Here is a 23,715-nt window from a genome sequence, read left to right on the forward strand (position 1 = left end):
TTCAAGAAAAAAAAATCTTAGTATTTTTGTCTTGTTTTCAGTGGAAATATCTAGGGATTCTTAAATTAGGATGCTTTTTCTTGATGAGCAAAACGACCCAGGAAAATAAGACTAGTTTTTAGACAAAAATATCAAATTTAAGTGATTTTGTGCATAAAACAAGCAAAGAAATCTGCCAAAATATGATATTTTTGGTCTAAAAACTTGACTTTTAAAAACTCGAAGAACTTTTTTTCTTGAAAATCATTTTTTGCAGTGTATGGGAGATGGTGCAGCAGGTACATTTGGTATCTAATGTCCTCAACTTTTTACAAATGGTTATATTTTCAATTATTTCAATCATTTTGTACTCATTGTCATGGATCACAAGATGTTACAGGCAGAAATTTTAAATCTAATTTATTTTCTATCCCAATGAACTGCCCATCTATTCATAATGGCCCAAGATGCTGGACTCCATACCCTGCAGAAGACCAGAGGGTTCGGAGAACGGTTTGATTGTTAAGAGGGATATTTTTAAAAGAAGAAAAGCACAAAAGCTACAAGAGACTACAAACATTTAGGCAAAAACTGTCTGTGTGGAGTACTGCGGCCTTGATTGAGTTACCACTTATCTTAATCACTGTCATGAGTCTGTGCACAAGGTTGGGCGTTGTCTAAGAGTAGCCTGACCCTCTGCAGATAGCCATATAACTGTAAACAGGTCAGGTGATACAGGACAGCCTCGCCTTTCATTTCTTTCCTCTGATAATTCAAATTAAGAAAGCAAGAGATTGTTGATATGCAAACATTGAGAAACACTACTAAAATATATTTATAAGTTTGACAATTGCCTATTTACAAAGAAATGAGCTAACGTCATAATATAATAAAACTGATTCATAAAATTGTTTATCATCCTGTTTCGATATGTCAGAGATGAGTGGGTGCGCCGTGACGGCAGAGCTAACCGCGCATGCGCGCACAATCACAAATATGCCCGCTGCCTGACAAGCGCAAACGAATCAGGTAAGACGTTTCATTCAAATGTTTACGCCTAAAATTGCATTTTCTGAATTCCAGTGGTTTATTTTTGATCTCTGCACTTAACGCGGGGCATTATATACTTTTAAATGACTTGACATTTCAATACATTGCGTGTCTTTGGCATTAGCTGCAAGCGCTATTCACATTAGCTTAGTCGGAAGCGTCCCCGTTTTGTGTGCTTTGGCATGCGATGCATTAAAGACAAATCCAATGCATTTAAACAACACAAGCTGTTGTCTTTGCATGCATTTATGGTGTTTCCATGCTAGGGTGCGAGTATCTAACGCGTCACGTGTCACAGATCTGATTTCACAGGGAATCGAAAGTGCCATTAGTCTAATGCTGGTCTTACGTCGCTGTATGTCAGTGAAAGTTGATGAATGTGACATTTGTGTAAGTTAGTTGTTAGTGTTGTTTATGTATACAGCGTTAGAAAAAACATGTGCGTTGCATTATTATAACGGTGAGAGAGCGCTAGGCAGGTGGGCTCGGCGGCGCGCGCGTGATACGTTTTGCCCACCCTGCTTACGAGTGTCTCTCGCTCGGTGATTGGCTGAGAGACTTCTGAACGTTTCCTGGACTCATGTATACCATGGCAACCATAATTTCATCCTCAGTATCATCATCACTAAACTGTGGTAGCTAATATAGTAAATATTGAAGTATTTAGCGCAAACGTTCAATGTGATATTTCACTGATTAACCCTTGCAAGATTTGATCACATAACTTTTGAGTTACCTGCAGGGCCGCATTAAGAGCTCACTGGGCCCCGGGGCTATGAATTACTGCAGCCCCCCCCCAACACCACTTTAGGTCACCAACTACAGAGAGAACACATTTTTCTAAAACACTGCTGAAGTTGTTTTACATAAATATAATCTAGAATAATTCAGAATAACAGTTGCACGAAAAAAGCTGTTAGATTAACACTAACCTGTAAACATGACTTGCTAATAGCGAATATAGGGGTGGGCGATGAGCTAAATGGTTTATCATTATACGAGTCATTTTATCTAACAATAATGATGTACTTCACAGTCAAGTTATATTACTTTTAATAAGAATTTTATCATATGGAAATTTAATGCCACTAACATTTCAGAATTCTTTTGACCAATTTCCATATCACAAAAAAATAATAGTCACTTAAGAAAATAATCTCAAGCTTACTGATGACAAGAGTTACAATTAATAACAATAGAACAAAGGCACACAAGAAATCGACCTACTTGAAAAACTTAAAGCACTGAATAATATTATATTGTGTAAAGTAATCAAATATACAGTACCTATCTTTCACTATAAATTCAACATTCATTCTTATTTATTTTACAAAAGTGATTCAGTCAATGGCAGTAAATTACTTTATTTCTGATGTTTGATTTATTTATTTATTTATATTTATTTAATGTTTATTTGACAGGGACAAATGGATAAAACATTGCTTTATAAAAAATACAAAGTAGATTCCATGCATACAGGTTTATAGCCAAGACTAATTTGCAACCCCTGTCCCTGGTTAGGCTTGTAAGGTTAAAACAGAGATTGCAGAGTATTGAAGCACAAATTTATAGCTATTAAAATATATACAATAAATACATCAAATACATCAAATAAGATGTGGGCTTAAATAGATGTAGTAGTCACTATAACACAGAATCTAAACAAATGTATACATTAAGTTGTAGCCTGTATAATCAGCGTTCACAAAGTTGTTTCAGTTTTAGCCATTGCTTTAAATGTGTATTAAAAACCTTGAGTCCTTTCAGTGTTTTAATTTCTGATGGTAAAGCATTCCACCATTTTATGCCATTTTAAAGTGATGTCTGACCAAATGTTGTTCTACGTTTTGCGACTATACAGCCTATACAGTGCGGCGCGGCTTTTTATATTGCTAAGCAACCACCGAGTAAGCTGTCTTGTCAATCAAATAGTGACGCGTGAGCGCTCTTTTACTGTTAACTGTCATATTAGCAGAAACTTTAATAATAGGACGCTTGCTCTGACCTTGTTTGAGGGTGAGAGGTGCACAAAGACGCAGGAGAAAGTGAGCGAGTGGAGTCCGGTTCTTCAAAGCCCTTGTAAACTTCCCTTACCACAACGTAAGGCCCGCCTCTCCCCTCATTCGATTGGACAATGCGCCCGACGCGAATGACGTCGGGCGCTTCTCCGCTCTCAGCGCTTCTTCAAAAGCGCGTGCTGCGGCTGGCGGCAAAAACCTAACTTGTAGGGGGTGTGGTAAGGCTTTGGCAATCAGATGTCTAGTACAATAGCAGTCAATCTGCTTCACAGCCAATCACGGGCCCCCTACTTGTTCGGGCCCCGGGGCTTTAGCCCCGCCTAGCCCTATGGTTAATGCGGCCCTGGTTACCTGTATTTAAACCACTAAGCAAAGCCTGAAAATCTTTTCTTGTTTAAGTTTGACCAAAGTCCCTGTAAAGAGCCAAACCCTTTTTATTTGGTACGAAATGAACCAAAAATCATCAGTCCCGAACAAATCCCGGACGCATTTTCCATGTATTTTCCGCAAATTTTGTGTGAAAAGGGCTAATAAACAACATTTTCCAACCGACCATTTAACCTTGCATCGACTGTACCCTATATATATATATATATATATATATATATATATATATATATATATATATATATATATATATATATATATATATATATATATATATATATATATATATATATATATATATATTTTTTTTTGCTTATGAATTAAAGTGGCTTGAAATGTGTGGCTTTGCTTGATGCTTGGACATAATTTCCACTGAAACAGGAAGTTGGGGCGGGACTAAACCCAAAAACCTTCCATGTTTGTTTCATGGAGACTTAATGTTTATATTGCAAGCGTTGGCAAAGTCTTCACAACAGTCTGTATATAACCCCTTATTTTGAAAATCCTACATTTTTAAGTATTGATTATTGGCTGATTTTACTGGAAGGCGGGACTTTCTTCACTTACTTATTCATTACTTATTAATTTAGCTGACGCTTTTATCCAAAGCGACTTACAATTGCTATATATGTCAGAGGTCGCACGCCTCTGTAGCAACAAGGGGTTAAGTGTCTTGCTCAGGGACTCAGGGTCGCACTTTCCCCCATTCATAGAAATACTACCTTGTCAAATAATATAGTGCACGTCGTCTACCTGTCCTTATGTAAATGGATTATAGCCAATGACTCCTAAAGTCATTTACCAACAGCAAATCCAGTTTAGTGTTTTCTGTTGATATAGTTTCATGTTGACATTGAGGGTTCAACCTATGAAAGCTCTTGCCTCATACAAACTTTACAATGCAATAATGAAATAAAGAGGGTGGCAAACGAGACACAGAGATATAAATGAAAAGAGAAGAAAGAGATTTTTCTTTGAATGTCTATCATAATTTTATGAATGTAATTGAAAATTCAGTTGAATTAATGTAAGTTTGACACAAACACACAGAGTCACTGCAGATTTTAAAGTAAACAGATGGAGTGATTTTTGTACACACTTCCATGAGTCGAACGCGTGTCCATCGCATATACAAATTGATATTTTAAAGTTTTTTCTTCTTTTTACTCACTTTTGGACAGAATAAATGCAACAAATAATAACAACTAGCTAACTTAAGTGAATAATACCCTAAAAGTGTATAAATATTGCAGATAGTTAATACTGCTGTTAACATTTTCTCAACAAGTGGAAGCGATGAGACCTGTTTGCTTTAAATGTAAAATATATGTAATACATCTAAAGTGCTTGTTTTGAATTTTAAAAGTTGTCATCCGTGTCCATTTGGTCGATTAACAAATAAGTGTTAGTTTCGAATAAGATTTTTGTTGTTCATGTGTGAGTAAATATTTTATTCTTCATAAAAGAATGTTCATGTTCATTCATATGTCATTAATATGTGTACAGTATATGCTTTATTTAATGCTGCGTTACTCGCTCTAGATTACTCTAGATTTAACTTAATATTTTTCTTGAGTTGAATATTTTCAACTTTCGCATCATTCGCATCGCCACATGCCAGTTCGCGTCTGTTCACGTCTTTGCATTTACTTTGTCTGTAATCTACTACTCACGCAAATTGTTGAATTCACTTTTGGTGTGTTTGCCCCATTAGACAGTACAACACTGACACTGGCCATTAAAAATATAAAATCTTATATTAAATTTAACTTCAATTCAAATTGATATCTGTGCATTTTTATTTTTTAAATTGTGCATTTTTCACACTTAACTGTTCAAAAAGTTTTTCTGTTTTTTTCTTTTAAAACAAAAAACTGTATATAAATAAGAGGAAACATTTTAGAAAATAGCAAAATTATATAATACTGTGTATACATTTTTTATATAATTTATAAGCACTATAATCTTGATACATTGTTCTCACATAAAAATGTTTAGTCTTGCACGGGTCCCACGGGTCCTCAAAAGTTTTTGAATCTGGGGGAAAATTCAAGGCCCTTGGAAGTTTTTGAAAATATACATACATAGAAACAGGTCATTGAAAGTGCTTGAATCTATTTTATGCAAGAAGTTTTCTGGAAAAAAATCCATATTATTCCCTGTGTAATGTAGGATAATATCATACAAATTCTAGACTTTTTAAGCACATGTGCTAAACTGTTCACTTTAAATGCTTATATCTTCTGTATGCGAATGTTGATTCATACTGAAATGCTTTTTTGCATAGTTGTGTTTGACACATGAAAACGTCTCGGGTTACGTATGTAACTGTTGTTCCCTGAGAAGGGAACGAGACGCTGCGTCTCCCTTGCCATACTTCCTGCGTCCCTGTAAGGCCGTCTTTAGCAGTATTTCAGATAGCGATATACTTTCTGACTTCCACGTCACTCTGTCTTTGTCGTTAAGCCTTATCATTGGTTGAATTTGATATACACATTCAGACGCACTTACCACTGGAGGCGTCCCCAAAGTGTCACCGCAGTGACACAGCACGAGTTCCCTTGAAAGGGAACTGTAACAATGTATCTTAAAAGGTAACACAATGTAATCTTGCGCTCACTTGAAATGTGTCCCCACATTTAGTCCTTGAATTTGAGGGTATTAGACCTGGAAAATCCTTGAAAGGTCCTTGAATTTGAAGTTAACTAAGGTGTGGGAACCCTGGTCTTGAATTTGATATGGTACTGTACAGTATAAATAATGGATAACTGACCTGTAACCTAATGTTTTATAACCTAAAGTGTTTGCTTTTTGACATTATCTGATCATACATAGCACTCCTTTAAATCTTTATTTCTTTTTTCAACAGTTGGAGCAGTATGGGCAGATAGTTTCTTTCTATCTTTACATCTGCCTTTGTGATTGGCCAGTGCACGTGAGGTCAGAGGTCATGGCTGCGGACTGCGGCGTGTTCGTGGACTGGTCTCAGTTGGGCGACGGGTCTCGTGATGCAACTCCCGGTAAGACCGATTATAAGGACTTGAAAGAGCTTAAACAGCACGCCCGCTCGGGGTACTGGGCAAAGAGTCACGCCCAGCGTGCTGCTATGTACCAACAGCTCCTCAAAGCCCTCCCGTGCCGTACCGTCACCCCGGACGCTGCGGTCTACCGGGACATCGTGGGGAATTCCAACAGCAAGAGGAATCCATCCGCTTACCTTTTGCCGGAGTTTGTGGATGGGACAGCCGTGCCGCGTTACTGTCTAAAAGATGAATCTATTGGCTCGGCGCACGCCGTCATTTCCTGCGTAGCAGGGCAGTTCCCGGATATCTCGTACTGCCCGTCGTTGCCGGTGATGACTGCATTGCTGCTGCATTGGTGCGCAGACGAAGCACAGTGCTTTGAGAGCATCAGTCGCATGCTGGCCTGCAACGAGCCGGGGCGCCGTTTGCTGGATCAGACTTTCCTTGCATATCAGTCGGCTTGCATGACCTTTGGCGACCTTATGCATAAGTACTGCCCTACTGCGCACAAGCTGATTGTCGCCACGGCGACCGACGTGATGGAGGTGTACTCCGATTGGCAGCGATGGGTTCTGGGCGACCTTCCCTTTAACTATGCTGCACGAGTGCTAGATGTCTTTTTGGTGGAGGGGTACAAAGTTCTTTACCGGGTCGCGCTCGCGATACTGAAGTTCTACCGCAAACAATGTGTGGCCTCTGGCTCGGCATTAACCAAGCAGGACTCTGCAGGGGTCAGAGGTGATATCCAGGTGTTTGTGCAGAACATCAGCAAATACGTGACACCAGACAAACTAATGGACAAAGCTTTTTCCATCCGCCTGTTCAGCCGAAAAGAAATCACACTGTTACAGCTGGCCAATGAGAAATCACTGCAGCAGAAGGGGATCACTGTTAAACAGAAGAGGTAAATCAGTCTGTGATCCATAAACAGAAATATAGCACACATATGTGATACAAAAACCTCAGCGAAGTCAGAACATTAACTTTATTATTATTTAGGACTGTGTGCGTTTTTGCATCTTGCAGTGTATTTTGTCATTTACTTACCCTCAAGTTGTTTCAAACCTATATACACTTCTTTGATCTGAAAGATATTTTGAAGAATGTTTGTAACAAAGCAAATCTGGGGCACCATTCACTTTTGTAGTATTATTTTTTCCACTATAAAAAGTCAGCGTTGCCCCAAAACAGCTTGAACTGCTTTATACAGGCACCATAGATGGATAAATAAATAGGTAGATAATGTACACAAAGGAATATATTTTAGAGAATGTTTGTAATAAAAAGGCGATCTGGGGCACCATACACTTTCCTAGTGGCACTTGAACTGCTTTATACAGGAACCATAGGCTTTATACAGGAACCATAGATAGATAGATATATAATTAAATAGATGGATACTGAACACAAAGGAAGATATTTTAAAGAATGTTTGTAACAAATCAGATCTGGGGCACCATTCACTTTCCTAGTAGCGCTTGAACTGCTTTATACAGGCACCATAAATAGATAGATAGACAGATAGATAAATAAATATATGGACACTAAACACAAAGGAAGATATTTTAAAGAATGTTTGTAACAAAGCAAATCTGGGGCACCATTCACTTTTGTAGTATTATTTTTTCCACTATAAAAAGTCAGTGTTGCCCCAAAACAGCTTGAACTGCTTTATACAGGCACCATAGATGGATAAATAAATAGATAGATAATGTACACAAAGGAATATATTTTAGAGAATGTTTGTAAAAAGGCGATCTGGGGCACCATACACTTTCCTAGTGGCGCTTGAACTGCTTTATACAGGCACCATAGATGGAAAGATAGACAAATAGATAAATAAATAGATGGATACTGAACACAAAGGAGGATATTTTCAAGAATGTTTGTAACAAAGCATATCTGGGGCACCATTCACTTTCCTAGTGGCGCTTGAACTGCTTTATACAGGCACCATAAATAAATAATTAGATAGATAGACGGATAGATAAATAAATAGATGGATACTGAACACAAAGAAAGATATTTTAATAAAATGTTTGTAACAAAGCAGATCTGGGGCACCATTCACTTTCCTAGTGGCGCTTGAACTGCTTTATACAGGCACCATAGATGGAAAGATAGACAGATAGATAAATAAATAGATGGATACTGAACACAAAGGAGGATATTTTCAAGAATGTTTGTAACAAAGCAGATCTGGGGCACCATTCACTTTCCTAGTGGCGCTTGAACTGCTTTATACAGGCACCATAGATAGATAAATAGATAGATAGACAGATAGATAAATAAATAGATGGATACTGAACACAAAGGAGGATATTTTCAAGAATGTTTGTAACAAAGCATATCTGGGGCACCATTCACTTTCCTAGTGGTGCTTGAACTGCTTTATACAGGCACCATAAATGGGTAAATAGATAGATAGACGGATAGATAAATAAATAGATGGATACTGAACACAAAGAAAGATATTTTAATAAAATGCTTGTAACAAAGCAGATCTGGGGCACCATTCATTTTCTTAGTGGTACTTGAACTGCTTTATACAGGCACGATAGATAGATAAATAGATAGACAGAAAGATAAATAATTAGATGGATACTGAACACAAAGGAAGAAATTTTAAAGAATGTTTGTAACAAAGCAGATCTGGGGCACCATTCACTTTCCTAGTGGCGCTTGAACTGCTTTATACAGGCACCGTAGATAGATAGACAGATAGATAGATTAATTAATAGATAGATGGATACTGAACACAAAGGAAGATATTTTTAAAGAATGTTTGTAACAAAGCAGATCTGGAGCACCATTTACTTTTTATAGTATTATTTTTCATACTATAAAGGGCCAGTGGTGCTACAAAAGTGCTTGAACTGCTTTATACAGGTTTGAAACAACAGGAGGGTGCGTAAATGATGATATTTTTGGGTGGACTATCCCTTTAAATCTTTTTTCATTGGGGCATTTTTGCACAATTTTTGCTTTCTTTACCTTTCTTTCATTTTAAACTCACAATTGTTTTTCCTCTTGTTTACAGTGTGTCATTACTTTATTTTTATTGTTTTATTTCTCCTCCTTTCCTCTCATCCCTCTGTGCTTTAGCTCTGTCAAACGGTGAGTATTCTTCCTCGTCACCATTCTTACACATTTCTTTTCTCAGTTTTTCCCTTTTATTTTCAGGTTGCTCACAGTCATTCAGTTATAAACACGATTTGTTCATTTTTTTGCGCTGTCTGTTTGTGTTCAGGCAAAACGTGCATTTAGCCGTGAATGCAGATAATTTCAGCTCGGAGATCGTCAGTGCTAAAGATATCAGAGATATTTGGTCATGGATTCCTGAGCGTTTTGCGTTGTGTCAACCGCAGCTGCTTTTCACAACCTCAACACACGGCTGCAGTCTAAACAGGTGCAGATAAGCACACATGTGCATTTACATTAACACACGCACAGATACACACATGCACACTTAATGAAATGTAATGAATCATGCATACAGTATTGATATCTGAATATATGTTGATGTTTTTTTTTTTATTCTATGTATGATGTTTTCAGGTTTTATTCACATTGTGAGGGGTACGAGCCAACATTAATGCTCATTAAAACCACAGACAGAGAGGTACTTCATACTGTGTCTGTCTCTCTCTCTTAGAAATGTGTTGTGTAAATAGTCTCTTATATTATAATTGATCTGTCTTTCATCCAATCCTGTTTCAGGTGTGTGGCGCTTTCCTTTCCACTGATTGGGAGGAGCGGAAGAGGGGCGGGAACAAACTCAGTTTCTTTGGCACTGGAGAGTGTTTTGTTTTCAAAGTATGTCACGTTTAATCCTGTCATTTTTCTTATTATTTATATAAAGTATATTACGTTGATGGATGTTGGAATAGACTGGACACTGTGATACTTTATAGTGTGGAGTTTGGATAGGAGAATTTATTGTATTATATTTGCGAACCACTAGGTGATGCCATTATCTTAGTTATGTGGTCAGAAGATAGATAGATAGATAGATAGATAGATAGATAGATAGATAGATAGATAGATAGATAGATAGATAGATAGATAGATAGACCTGTAGTCACTGGATCCCCAGGTCAGATCTTTAACCACTAAGTTACATAACACCATCAATTCAGAGAGGTTTTACTTCCCAACGTCTGACCGCTAAAGAAACCACAGAAACGTCTGCTTCATGTATTTTGCATGAGTGATCTTATTTTAGAATGGTTTGTGTGTGAAACCTGAAGAGTATCGTGGGTTTGTTTCAGATGAAGCCAGAAATGGAGCGTTACGAGTGGGTCATTATCAAACACCCGGAGCTGGCAAACGCAACTCAGCCCGTGACTGAGGATCAGGCTGGCAACAGTTCACCACTGTCCCTAGAGAAACCAGCGACAGACCCGTCTCATCTCTCTCCATTCCTGTCTGCACGTCACTTCAACCTGAACTCACGAAACACCTCCATGTTTATGGCTGGAAATATTGACTCCATTATTATTGGTAAGTCAGATGCTCATTTATTCACAAAATTTATTCAGTTGGGCCATTCAAATGATTGTCAAAATAAAAAAATTTGATTGTGAAAATTAAAGTTTATTTTCTATCTTAATATAACACTGTCTAATAGCACACATATTTCATTATTCAAAATTAGCATTGACCATTATTAAGTAACACTTTATTTTTTAACATGTTTTCAGAGTGGAAGATGGATGCATTTTAGTAACAGGACTAAACATAGATTTAGCAAATACATGAAATATGTGCTGATAGCATGTGGGCACTGAGCAATTTCTAGTGATTTAGCATTTTTTTTAAATAACCTGATAATGACAAAGAAGTTATAACAGGACAGTCTGTTATGATTGAACATCATAAAATATAGAAAAATTAGAAGATCCTTTAGAAGATCCAGATGATTTAACTTCCTGTTGAAAATGTGTCTTATGAAATATTGCACATTTTTGAAATATGTGAATTTTATTGAAAAAATATGATTTTTTTTGTTGTAAAAAATATTTAAAGCAAAGAAAAGACATGGAGTCACACAACAATGCAAAAAATACCTAAAAGATTTTATGCTTTAGCGTAACATATAGAAAGGGAAAGTGAGGACAGATATCAAATGCTTTTTTTTCAGTGTTCTGGGTAGTTTTTATTAATTATATATTTTGATTTTCCAGTTAGATGAATGTGTAGGACACTTTGCTTAAAGTTGCAGTCTGTAAATTTTAGCGCCTCTAGTGGTGAGGTTGTGAATTGCAACCAATGGCTCAGTTCACTGCTCACCCCTCGCTTTTGAAACGCATAGAGAAGCTACCATAGCCACCACCGGACAAACATGTCACCTTCGGAGACAACTTAGTAAAGAAAGTTTGTCCGTTAAGGGCTTCTGTAGGAACATGGCGGCACAAAATGGTGACTTCCATGTAAGGGGACCCTCGGTATGGAGATAAAAACGTCTTATTCTAAGGTAATAAAAACATAACGGTTCATTATTAAAGGTCTTTTTACACCCCTGATAATATAGTTTTGTGTATTATTTTGCATTTCTGTTAAGATATCCTTTTAAAAATTACACACTGCACCTTTAATATAATATAATAATAAAATGTATTGTATTTTAGAGAAATTTCATGCATTTTTATTTTACATTTTTTTATCTAATGTCCTAAGGACAGAAATGGCACCGATTTGGTGGACTGGCCCAGTTTGTGATTTACCATAACATTTTTTTTTTTGGAGTGTAAATAGCATCCCTTGCTGTCCGTCTTCCTAGTATTTACACTCCATGTTATTATTGCATCATGTAAATCTACAAAAAAATTGAAGTGCAAATGATATCTGCCATTATAAATAGCATCTAATTACAATTTACACATATTGAAAATATGATCATTTTATTTATAAAAGGGACAGTAAGTAGGGTTTTAAGTGATTTGTTAATCAAGATCAATGTCTTTATTCATAAATATGTCCTCGTTGGTGTCAAATGACTCCTGCCCGCGATCTGACTTTTTTTTGTAAGCTTAGAATTTCTTCTCTTTATTTACATTGCACTAGCCTACCAACGCGTTTCCACAATACGTTTTCATTCAGAACACGTGAACCAGCTGAAACGGAAATGGAGATCAGTGATTACATAACAGCTATCGTAGTTGCAACACGCATTTGGAAAAGGGTGGCGCTAGAAAGCACTATTTGTTTAAATGCAAAATACAATTTTACCACTAGGTGGGGGTAAATCCTACTTATTGTCCCTTTAAATAAAACATATTTTCACCTACTCTATATAGCAAGAAAATGCTGATATTTTTACTTTGTGTAAATTGCACCTATAACTATTTTTACTTAGTGTAAATATAGTCGTAAATTTTTTTAGCTGTCATGCAGAAAGCACATGCTAAATTTAATGCTTTCTTTGGTTCATATAAAATGGTCACTTTAAATTTGTTGTTTGTGTAGGTGGTGGGGACGGTAACGCTCTGTACATCGATTCTGAGCTGAACCACGGCCGAACCGAACGTTGCCTGACGTTTGACAACCCTCCTCTGTGCGCTGAGAGTTTCCAGATTGCTCTGCTGGAGGTGTGGGGCTTCAAAGACACCATGTCAACGTAAAAGCGGCTCAACACATCTGCACATCGAGAAAACGCTGATGCGGTCGCTGTAAGATGTTATGTTAGACGTCCCTTTATGTAGGTGGTTAAAGTTTCAATGCTTCTCAGTGCACTAAAATATACCTGTTTATGTGTATATTTATAAATACAAAACAAAATGCGTATCATTTATCATTTTGTTGTTTTGCATATCAGCTTTTGTTAATTTAACCCATTGAAGAATTGAGATGCTCTGATGAAGTTTACAGTAGTATGATATCCAACAATACTATATCTATGTGAATCATAAAATGGCTGTGAATAATAATATCTGTGTTAATACAGTGAAGTAGAGCTGAAAGACTTTAATGTTTAACCATAACAGAGGAGAAAGACGAGGTGTCCTTAGGGTCCTTTACAAAGGGCTCTTCATCGATGTGAATCCAGGTGTCTTTTTGAAGGTATTATATTCTGTATTGCTATCTAGGACATTACAGTCGGTCATCGGCGAATAGCACAGTAAACACAATATCACAGTACTCTGCCATCTCTGTCCTCTAGCGATTATTTAACATGGGTCTGTACTTGGATGAATTTTATGAAGAAATGTCCAGGTTGTGTATTTCTGTCCATCTTTTTCCTGCACTATTTAGGTGACAAAATTGTTTCATTAGATTCACCCGCTGTATGTAAAGTAATCCGCAGTGTTCTGGTATACATCTGTGTGCCAACTTGTAAAAACGTGTCAGCACCGAGAGGACTGAAAATATGCAGGTCTTCATAGACCTCCAGTCATTGATTGTAAAATTAAAGCACACAGGGCGTTTTAAATGTTCATATAGCATTTGTTTACCGAAAAATTTAAATTTGATCATTTTTTAACTTGTAGGCCTGTATCATTCCAAACCTTTCAAACATCGTTTCATATGAACCACCTTTCTATGTAAAGCACAAAACCACTATACAGTGAAAAATAAAAGGGGATGAGGCTCTTAAAAGCCACAAATAAACAAACAATGCATAATGAAACTGGACGATATGACCAGCCTTCTGCTGTCTGATGGGGCTTTAAGGGTGAAAAAAGCAGCTTGGATGCAGGATGCAGAAGAAAGACCTTTGATGGTGAATAAATGATGATGGGGTTTTCATTTTTTTGGTGAACTACCAAGAAATGTGTTCATGCTATTTACAGCTAAATGTTAGTGTTTAATCATTATGTGAAGTATATTTTGTTAATCATTTGTCTTCCTGAGTTATACTGAGAAGTATTACATTTAAAAACAAATCTTTCTCTTTTGCACTTTTAGGTTGTTAATACATCTGTAAATGTTTCAATAATAATATTTTGTTTGATATCGGTAGGGATATTGTAATCTAATCTCTGGTTCTATAGCACACTTAAATTAATGTATGAAGTATATCAAACCTAATCATTGATGAGTGTTTTATGTGTACGCGTCTTGTGATTTGTTGTCATATCAAACATGTGTGTTTGTGTTTCGTTCAGAAGCAGCGAGATGTTTGCATATCAGTGATGTAAGGTTTCAAAAATGAAGTTAATGTGAGTAATAATCCCTAAAATATAGTGTCAAAATGCAGTTATAGATGTTTTGTTATATCGAGTATTTGATCATGTATAGCACATTGCTCATTGGCTCTAAACTAGAGAGTCCAGTAAGTCTAGATGTATAAAACAATACTGTCATTAAAAAGATTTCTCATTACAATACTGCCATTACTGTTTTGATTTGTTCAACAACTGTTGTGTTTGTATATGCTGATATACATCAAAACTACACCTGTGTTCCATATACATAGTTTCATTAATAATATTAATGGAAATTGCAAATAATATATTTGACTAGTTGGCTCGGCTCTAAAACAGTTTGTTAACTAGGAAATGTTTTTTTTTTGTGTGTGTGGGCATGCATGTCTGACATTTAAATTGAGAAAACTTACTGTTTATTGAGCTCATATCTCTTTAGCCTATCAATAATACTATAACTTATTGCGATATTATCAATAATATTTTTGTGTGCTTTTTTTACATTAATTCAATGTGATATACAGTACATTTACTACACAGACACCGTCTCACTGTGGTCAATATAGTTACATTTCTCTATTTTAATCTCTATTTGCATAATGAAGATCAACTGCAATCCTCCAATCCTGATTTCATCTAATCTATCACTTCTGTCTTCTCATGATTTGTGTGTTTTATTGACTTTATGTCGCAGATTCTCCGCTTGGCTAATTATATCAGACTGATTGATCTTCTCTCACGTGTACCAAACAACATCTGGCCACCAGCAGAAATTCAGACAAAATAAGCAACCGTTTCTCTGTTAAAGGTTTCATATGGCATTTAAAGTAGGTAAAAATATATCATTAAAACATAATGTTGCATAGGTAATAAAATCCATATTCTCATTCATGTTTTTGTGCAGTCGAGAATCATTTAATTCTTGCTGACAGAAGGCGGTGGGCGTGACCCGCGTGTGACGTCACGGCGCTGAATGTGAATGACCTTCATCTCGGGAATCCTTATAACTGCATCACACTCTACTGTATGGATGACATAACATTATTTTATTGCAAATGAGCTTTATTTTTAAATGGCACAGGGTTGGTGAGGGTCACGGCGTATGCATCAAGTCATAAAGCGTAAAATGCGTTAAATGAATAATAATGCATACATGTTATCACAAATGTGTCGCCAGCAATGTGCAAATGAAACGCCCTTAAACAGGCTGTCTTAGCAAGAGAGATCTAACACAGAAAACTCAGAAAGACATACACGGTGTGTGACATTACAGTAAAATGTAGGCTATATTTAAATAATACTAATAATTTGTAATCATTTTGCAAACTTGCTTTAAATATGGTTTCGAAATAATGGATTTACATTTATATAATAAATAATTTCTAACGGGATTGCTTAAAAAGGACGTTAAATTACTCATGAGGCTCTCTAAGCAAAAATCCAAATCCTATGGATATTTTGGAAACTGCATATTAATTTTCCACTCAGTATTAAATGAATAGCATGAAAAGAAAAGAAACATGAGTCTGAAGTGTTCACACCCAGATTATAAGAACCTCATTTTATTCTACGGATTTCACCATCTTCAATATTAAAGGGAAAGCCTGCAATGGAGCTCACCATCCTTTTTATACAGGGGTGGACCACTGAACAACAACATTCATGAACAACTCTCTGTGTTTCATCTAAATGTATTAAACGTACTGATTTGATGTTCTAAATAAACATATAGTCCTAAACTTTATTTAATGCACGATATCCTGTTTTTTCTCGTTTTTCTCCCCCTCTGATCTTGGGTGGCATTGTCCTCACGGTGAATCAGGTGACGTTGCCGCCATTTTGTACCGCAGATTGGTGTGACAGGATCCGTGACGAGCAGCTTCCATCCTCGGATTCGGGTTTAGTAACGCCTTTCTTTACCTAACCCTTCGTCCTCAAAGCCCGGTATCGGTTCATTCGTGCGGTTCTGCTCTTGTCCAAAAGCATTAATCAGGTGACCATTGGGTTTTTAAAGGTAAAATCTGAGGAATAATGTCGTCAGGAAGCCCTGAATATTCGCCGTTCTTCGCAGTGATGGGCGCATCAGCAGCGATGGTCTTCAGCGGTAAAGAACACCTATATATTTATTTAACACTTTTAAATATAACATTTATTCAATAATACACCTTTTTGCATATGTGTAGTTATTCCTTCCTGTTAATAATGTAAACCTCCCTGTTCAGATGACGTTCATGATTCTGATAAAATATCAGTATATATTTATATAATTAACGATAGGCCAGTTTATATACACTTAATTACATAAAATTAAAATGCTTGTTCATTAAAAACTGTTTTAATATTCAAAATGGTGTCTGTATGATTATAATCCAAACCTGCTTGTACTGGTTTCATTATTCTTGGTAACATATGATGAAATCTTTTTATGATCATTATAAATAATTGTTATAGCCTACATTTACATTTATTTAAGATTTGACGATTCCCACTTTCACCATGTCTGTGAAGATTAAACAGTGCAATTATTCTTCTTATAATTCATATTTTAAATATTAAATTCTTACAGAAATGAAACCAACCCAGAAGTTAAAAATGTCCTCTGGTTTAAATAGATATGGGACTATATATTTTACTGGGAGGCAAAGGATTTTTACCAGGTTAAACAGGTTTATTACCAGGTATTGATGATCACTCACATTTCCTGCATTTGCTATTCATATTAATAGTGTGATTTTGAATTATTTATTGGGTTACTTGTATGGGCATCAAACTCCAAATAGCTTCTCTTTAGATCTATTTTTAGCCATTAAAGGCGTTTTAATGTACGAGTGTGTTGAGCATCTCTATCAGCCATCACAAATGATGAAAAAACCTATCAATCCACCATCAAGTGACTTATCTGATCGGTTCAGATTCATAACCCAAATACCCCTTTTCTGATTTCATATTGGGTTTTGGGTTGTAAATCAGAAAGGATGCTGAGATGAGTTGAAATACATGTGCATTTACCAGTAGAAAAGACATTACGACTACAGAAACACGGCAGCGTGCCATGTTTGTCCTTTACAGGACTGATATCTTCCGCTCTGGCATCATAAACCATAAAAATTGTTATCTCTGTAAGTGTCTCATATCCGCTATGCAAACAAACAAACAGAGCAGCTGGCTAATGTTTGGTTAAAGTGCTTTGAAATGGGCAATGCAGACTGGACTGAATAAATTTGGTGTGATGTCAGCACATGTATGCTCTTGCTGATCACATTTGTGAGTCATTTGTGTTTGAGGATTTTTAATGAGCTCAAGGAAAAACTCATCTGATTTGGTTTCACTCGTGTCACTGTCAGTAAAATGATATAGGTTAGTTTTCAGCAGGCCTGCAGGTTTCCGTCTTAACATAAGATGGTTTTGAAGATAGAGATTTTTGGTTTGCATGTTTATGTAAACTGTTATACATAGTGATGCACCGATATTTATCGGCCGATTTTTGATGAATTTGAAACCATCGGCATATCGGCAATATCACGAGAAAGGCCGATACTGATTGTTTATTAATTAACTGCATAAAGAAATCCATTATATGTAAAAAATTTGTTAATGATGTTAATAAAATAAATGCTGAATAGCAAAAACCACCTTTGAAGGTTGTCATGCTGTCTTATTATATTTGTTTTAGCTTAATTTGTGCCTCTCTTATTATGTTGGTCAGTTGAATGTTAATTAGATCCAATCCATGTTCAGTAAAAATAATTTGATGCAGAAATAAACTAGCTAATAGACCAACTGTATAGTATTGTATACAAGTGTTTAATATCGGTATCGGCCAGAAGTTGTCTGTTTAAATCGGAATTGGTATCGGCCCAAAAAAATCCTATCGGTGCATCCCTAGTTATACATATTAGGATATAAGGTTAAGATATACAATCAACGTGATATCATATTACTGTATTAATGCCTGTACATTTCACTGGTCTTTCTTTATTATTCATTCATTCTAAAGGAAAAAAAAAGTCAAGGCAGAAATGACCAGTGTTGGGCAGTTACTTATTACTATTACTTTCCCTGGTAACTCGTAATGTAACAAATTACTAAAATATAATTGTAATTCTAGTTACTAGTTATTTTGTCACATTGTCACCATCGCAGGAAGCTTGCTCTTTTTCGTTCTGCCAATATTATTTGGTTGGTTTCACTTGCTTGAGCCCTGTTGCAGATTTAAGTATATATGTTACTGCTTTATTTAATTACAAACGTTGTTTAAAAAAGAAGGTTGATCATTTATGCAATTTTCCAGTTTTTGGGGGTGTAATGGAAAAGTAATGTAGCTAGTAGTGTAACCAGTTACTGTTGGTTGGGAGTAATAAGTAAAGTAATAATATTACTTTTGAAAGAAGTAACTAGTAATGAGTAATACATTTATTTAGTAACAAGCCCAACACTGGAAAAGACTCGTGTTATGGATTCAGAACATGTTAGGTTCTGTTTCACAGTACTGTCATGGTGACTTGTTTAAAAATGAAACCAAAGAGGAACAAGTTTACAGTGTTAGTCAACATTTATTGTATAATAATCTACAAATATTGTAGATTTTCCTTGAGGTTTTCCTACTGTCTGTCGTTTCCATGATTTCCAGATTATAAGTACACTTGTCACTAAGGATTAGATGATCTACCAGGGGTGCACAGTTATGACAAAATCATAATTGCAAATTATTCACCTTGGTATTGTAATTGCGATTATTATTAGTGCCGATTAATAGATTTTACATTGAAATTTTGAAGTGTTTTATAATGTTGTTGGAAAATTCTAAACATCCAAAACTACATAATATAATGTAACAAATAATAATGGAGTTATGTTATGTTCCCCACTGTATTTGGTGCCCGAACTTACTGCTGAAACACACAGAAATGAGCAAAATTGGACAGCTGTAATTGAGGCTTTTGTCAATTATGCAGTTGTTTCACCTGTAATTGTAATCGTGATTAGTTTTTTCGATTCATTGTTTAGCCCTATAGATTTTGTGATTCACATACCTTGTCCAGATAGATAAAAAGCCTCCTTGGGGAAATAAAGACTGATTTGAGATGTTTTAGTCTTCTGATGGATTTCTCATTATGACCACTTCAGTCTATTAGTTTGCTCATTCAAGTCACTTTGAATAAAATCGTCTGATAACGTATTAGATATAAAAAATATTAGATATAAAAAATATTGGGCCAGTTTCCCTGACAGGATTTAGATTAATCCAGGACTAGGCCAATATTAGGACATGTAAGTCGTTTTTACAAAGAACAATACTAGTGTGCATCTTGAGACAAACCAATGGCACCGATATATGTTAACCTGATAAGGAACACTGTGCCGTACACGGTACGCCCCCTCCCTTGCACATGAGGCTGCATTACGTCATTGTAACTTTGAAGCATTAAATCTTCAAAATATACGGTCATGCGGCACATCGTTGGAAAGCTTAGACTTAACGGATTTCATTAAGCGCACACACAAAGCATAATATGATTTTTAGCAGTCATAAAACTGTAATCTAGTTGTTAGTTACCTGAACCAGGCGGCACCGATTTAGGATATTTACTTACCTTCAAAATCTTCCCTTTATCCGCTTCGGTGAAATTGTCCAAAACAAATTGTTCATAAATCCCCAAAAGTCCAAGGAAATGGAATATTCAAGCCTTTTTATCCATCTCACAATCTTGACGTTTCTGACGGAATTACGATATAAAAATACAATTAGTTCACTAACGGACATTCATTCGAATCTCACTTTTCATTCACGATTTATAATGAATATATTCGGATGTCACGTTTATTGTGTAACGTCTGAGGAACAAATACGCCCCCTTGTGGAATTTCAGCCGTTCCATAAGAGGCTACGATTTGTCAGTACAAGGTGTTTTTAAGTTAGCTCAAACATGCATTTTAGTCTGGGACTAGAATAAACCCTTTCCAGGAAACCAGCCTATTCCCCTGGTTTCACAGACAAGGCTTAAGGATAGTCCTACCTAAACACATGTTTGAGCTGTCTCAACTGAAAATAACTTGCGCATATACATCTTAAAATATGCAAGTGCCTTTGATTTGTTACACCAATAACGTCTTTTTCTAAATGCATGTTTAAAAAAATGCTTAAATATCTTAATTTAACTAAGGACTAGTCCTGGCTTTGGCTAAGCCTTGTCTATAAAGCCAAACCATTGTGTTTTATATCAGACAAAACTATCTAGTTCCAGACTTTAATTAGTTTGCCAACCATAAAATCTAGTAATGTGAACAGTAAATATAAGTATAGCTTAATCCACAGTATGCATTATTAACAGAATTCAATCAGAAACTGCTAGTGGTTTTTGAATGATGTATTTGTTGGTTAATGCACTGGAGTGTCTGATTGGATGGTAGCCATCTGCATTCTTAAGAATTGATTTTGCTCTTCATTGTATGAGTCCCATCTGTTATACACACACACAGTTTCTTATTGGCTAGTTCGGGTAATTCTGTGGTGGTTGTAGTAGTAATCATGGCTAATGCCGAAGGTATTTCCAGCAGGGTTACCCTTTAATCCAAGAGACTGGGATTAGACTAAGATTCCTGGATGAACCAGTAATATACAGCAGTATGTTAACTGTGTTTGTATGTGTGCAGGCCAACAGCTTTAGGATCGGCCCTACAAGTCTTCCAAGACCTTTGTAATCAGTGTTAGAACACTGAGATTATAAGGAAACGTGAGTCAGTCAGAGGAATTTGTGATAATATAGTCAAGTGTTCGACTTGGACACTGTGGGTACTCACAGAAACCGCTGTGTTTACCAATGTGGTAAGCCAGCAACCTTAGGAGAAGGTGGTAAAATGGTATATATTGCACCCATTTGTTTTTAAACCCTATCCTTAAGTATTATACTTCAGCACCCTAGCAACCACCCTAAATTCCCTAGCCAGCTACATTTATGTTTTAGGATTTTGGAATAAATACACAAAATATAGCGTATGCTGTATGAATTATATTTTAAAGTTGACATCATCACATGGCTGCGTCTAAAAGCTTAAGCAAGCTTTGCAGAAATGACTTCAGGGTCATGAAGGCAGCTCTCGGAAACGCTCGGACGGACTTCATAGGCAGTGTTATGGAATTCTGCTTGAAATATAAACAGAGAGCGCCTTTGTGATAACTAATCCCATATTTGAAAACTACAATGTAATTTCTCGCTAGAAATGCAATCAAAAGGTGTAAAAATATAACTTTATTCACACCAAATTTCTGCTCCATTCGCTTTCTTGGCCGCCATTTTATTTTTTCGGACTCGACCAGGCTCGACCAATCACATTCCCTGTGCACGCCCACAAATAGAATTGTGGGACAAGACGATGAAGGTATCTCAGGAGACAGGAAGTAACCCTAACATTGAATTTGGATATGCCTTCATGCCTCAGAATGAGCATTTTAGAGCTTTCGGGCGCAGCCCATGTATTTTTCGCTGTAAAAGCAATCCCAGAATGCATTGCACTTAGTGCAGTAATTAATACATTATGGCAGACAGGAATAAATGTACTTTTCCTAAATAAATAAAAAATAACATCACACATCTGTTTCTCTCTGTAGCGTTGGGCGCAGCATATGGCACAGCGAAAAGCGGCACCGGTATCGCTGCCATGTCAGTGATGCGTCCAGAGCTGATCATGAAGTCCATCATTCCTGTCGTCATGGCGGGAATCATCGCCATTTACGGTCTGGTCGTTGCCGTCCTCATTGCCAACAACATTTCCGAAAAGATCTCTCTGTTCAAGTGAGTATCGTTTTTCATCAATGAGATGATATCACTTAAGGTGAGGTGTTTTTATTGATGTCCTTTCTGTATCGCAGGAGTTTCTTGCATCTTGGCGCAGGGCTCAGCGTTGGTCTGAGTGGACTGGCGGCCGGTTTTGCCATCGGGATCGTTGGAGACGCAGGCGTGCGAGGTACCGCCCAGCAGCCGCGCCTCTTCGTCGGCATGATCCTCATTCTGATCTTCGCCGAAGTCCTGGGTCTGTACGGCCTCATCGTAGCTCTGATTCTCTCTACCAAATAAACTGGCAGTCGGCATGCGGCGCTGCCCAACCAGACGATGGGGACGTGGAACAAAAAAAGTGGGAAGGGGAAAAAATATGAAACCTTAAACTAAATCAAAAATTAGAAGAATTGATGAAATGAAAGGTGGGGGTTTATCCCAAATGTTATAACAGGCTCTTCACGTTTGGTTTTATCTGCAATGTGTACAGTCGTCCCAGTTTGATAGTTTTGATTTCTTGTAAATGCGGTATATAGTGATATCGTCCTGTGTCTGTGAACAAATATTAATAATGAAAGTACTAGCTCTCTCTGTTTGTTTCCCACCCGACTTGCCTATCGGTCAATCATGCGTTCTCCTTCACTCCCTCTCTTTCACGTTAGACTGGGAAATGTGCGAACGCTCGTGGTTCCCGTCTGTTCCCATCACGTGATTTAGGAGTTTTATAATTCTCCACATTGATGTCAAAGAAGTGTTTGTGACGTGGAAAAAAGAGCTGATGAATCTATATGTGGAATGGAGTAGTTTTCGTTACCATCCATTTTTGTTTTCCACTGTTTTTATTTATAAAGATATGTGAAAATGTACTTGGAGCTCCTCAAATCTTCTGAATGATATTTATATATACATAAATAAATAAATATATATATATACACAGATATTTAAGAATAGACCTGCACTGGCTGGGATTCCTGTACGGTTTAAAATCTGGGTTTTCTGCCGAGTGTTGTATCTGGGAGCGTTTCTGCTTGATGTGTGTATTTATGGTTGTTTCCTGTGTATATCTGATGTTTGGTTGTATTATTAAAGGTGTGCGTGTGCCCTTCAAAGGGTGTCACAAGTGTAATTTCCAAACGCCTGTGTTCTTTCTGTTTATTCGTCAACCGGTAGGCATGAGAGCGTGTGAGTAGATGCAGCTGTGTTTATCTGTCCTGTCACTCAACATCTTCTACAATTAAATGCACTCTTCTTTAAAAGTTATATATTTAGGACATAAGACTAAAATAAAGTTTTTAATATTTAACTAAAATAGTTTAGTTTTGGATACTGATAAGTC

General features: G+C 36.6%; 3 protein-coding genes across 3 annotated transcripts in view; 2 read left to right on the forward strand and 1 right to left on the reverse strand.

Moving 5' to 3' along the window:
* The window catches only part of LOC129425815 (immunoglobulin kappa light chain-like), a 688,217-nt gene that overhangs the window by 415,010 nt on the left and 249,492 nt on the right, over positions 1-23,715 (reverse strand). The gene's annotated exons all lie outside the window — the stretch shown is intronic.
* Positions 503-14,156, forward strand: tbc1d24 (TBC1 domain family, member 24). The gene is made up of 7 exons (XM_055181398.2): positions 503-1,008; positions 6,304-7,361; positions 9,708-9,866; positions 10,016-10,079; positions 10,178-10,273; positions 10,729-10,960; positions 12,926-14,156. Exons 2-7 carry the CDS (start codon positions 6,385-6,387, stop codon positions 13,078-13,080), a joined length of 1,683 nt encoding a protein of 560 aa, XP_055037373.1. The 5' UTR covers positions 503-1,008; positions 6,304-6,384; the 3' UTR covers positions 13,081-14,156.
* Positions 16,441-23,513, forward strand: atp6v0cb (ATPase H+ transporting V0 subunit cb). Its single transcript, XM_055181424.2, has 3 exons — positions 16,441-16,708; positions 22,214-22,397; positions 22,475-23,513. The coding sequence occupies exons 1-3, from the start codon at positions 16,636-16,638 to the stop codon at positions 22,677-22,679; spliced, it is 462 nt and encodes a 153-aa protein (XP_055037399.1). The 5' UTR covers positions 16,441-16,635; the 3' UTR covers positions 22,680-23,513.

Source organism: Misgurnus anguillicaudatus, chromosome 25 (assembly GCF_027580225.2).
Source record: "Misgurnus anguillicaudatus chromosome 25, ASM2758022v2, whole genome shotgun sequence".
Lineage (NCBI taxonomy): Eukaryota > Metazoa > Chordata > Actinopteri > Cypriniformes > Cobitidae > Misgurnus > Misgurnus anguillicaudatus.

Bases quoted from the DNA above. Each gene is read 5' to 3' on its own strand.
- tbc1d24 (XM_055181398.2), top strand. From the start codon at position 6,385: ATGGCTGCGGACTGCGGCGTGTTCGTGGACTGGTCTCAGTTGGGCGAC. The intron at 7,362-9,707 runs GTAAATCAGTCT...GTTTGTGTTCAG, and splicing joins ATCACTGTTAAACAGAAGAG to GCAAAACGTGCATTTAGCCG. The intron at 10,080-10,177 runs GTACTTCATACT...ATCCTGTTTCAG, and splicing joins TTAAAACCACAGACAGAGAG to GTGTGTGGCGCTTTCCTTTC.
- atp6v0cb (XM_055181424.2), top strand. From the start codon at position 16,636: ATGTCGTCAGGAAGCCCTGAATATTCGCCGTTCTTCGCAGTGATGGGC. The intron at 16,709-22,213 runs GTAAAGAACACC...TTCTCTCTGTAG, and splicing joins AGCAGCGATGGTCTTCAGCG to CGTTGGGCGCAGCATATGGC. The intron at 22,398-22,474 runs GTGAGTATCGTT...TCTGTATCGCAG, and splicing joins GAAAAGATCTCTCTGTTCAA to GAGTTTCTTGCATCTTGGCG.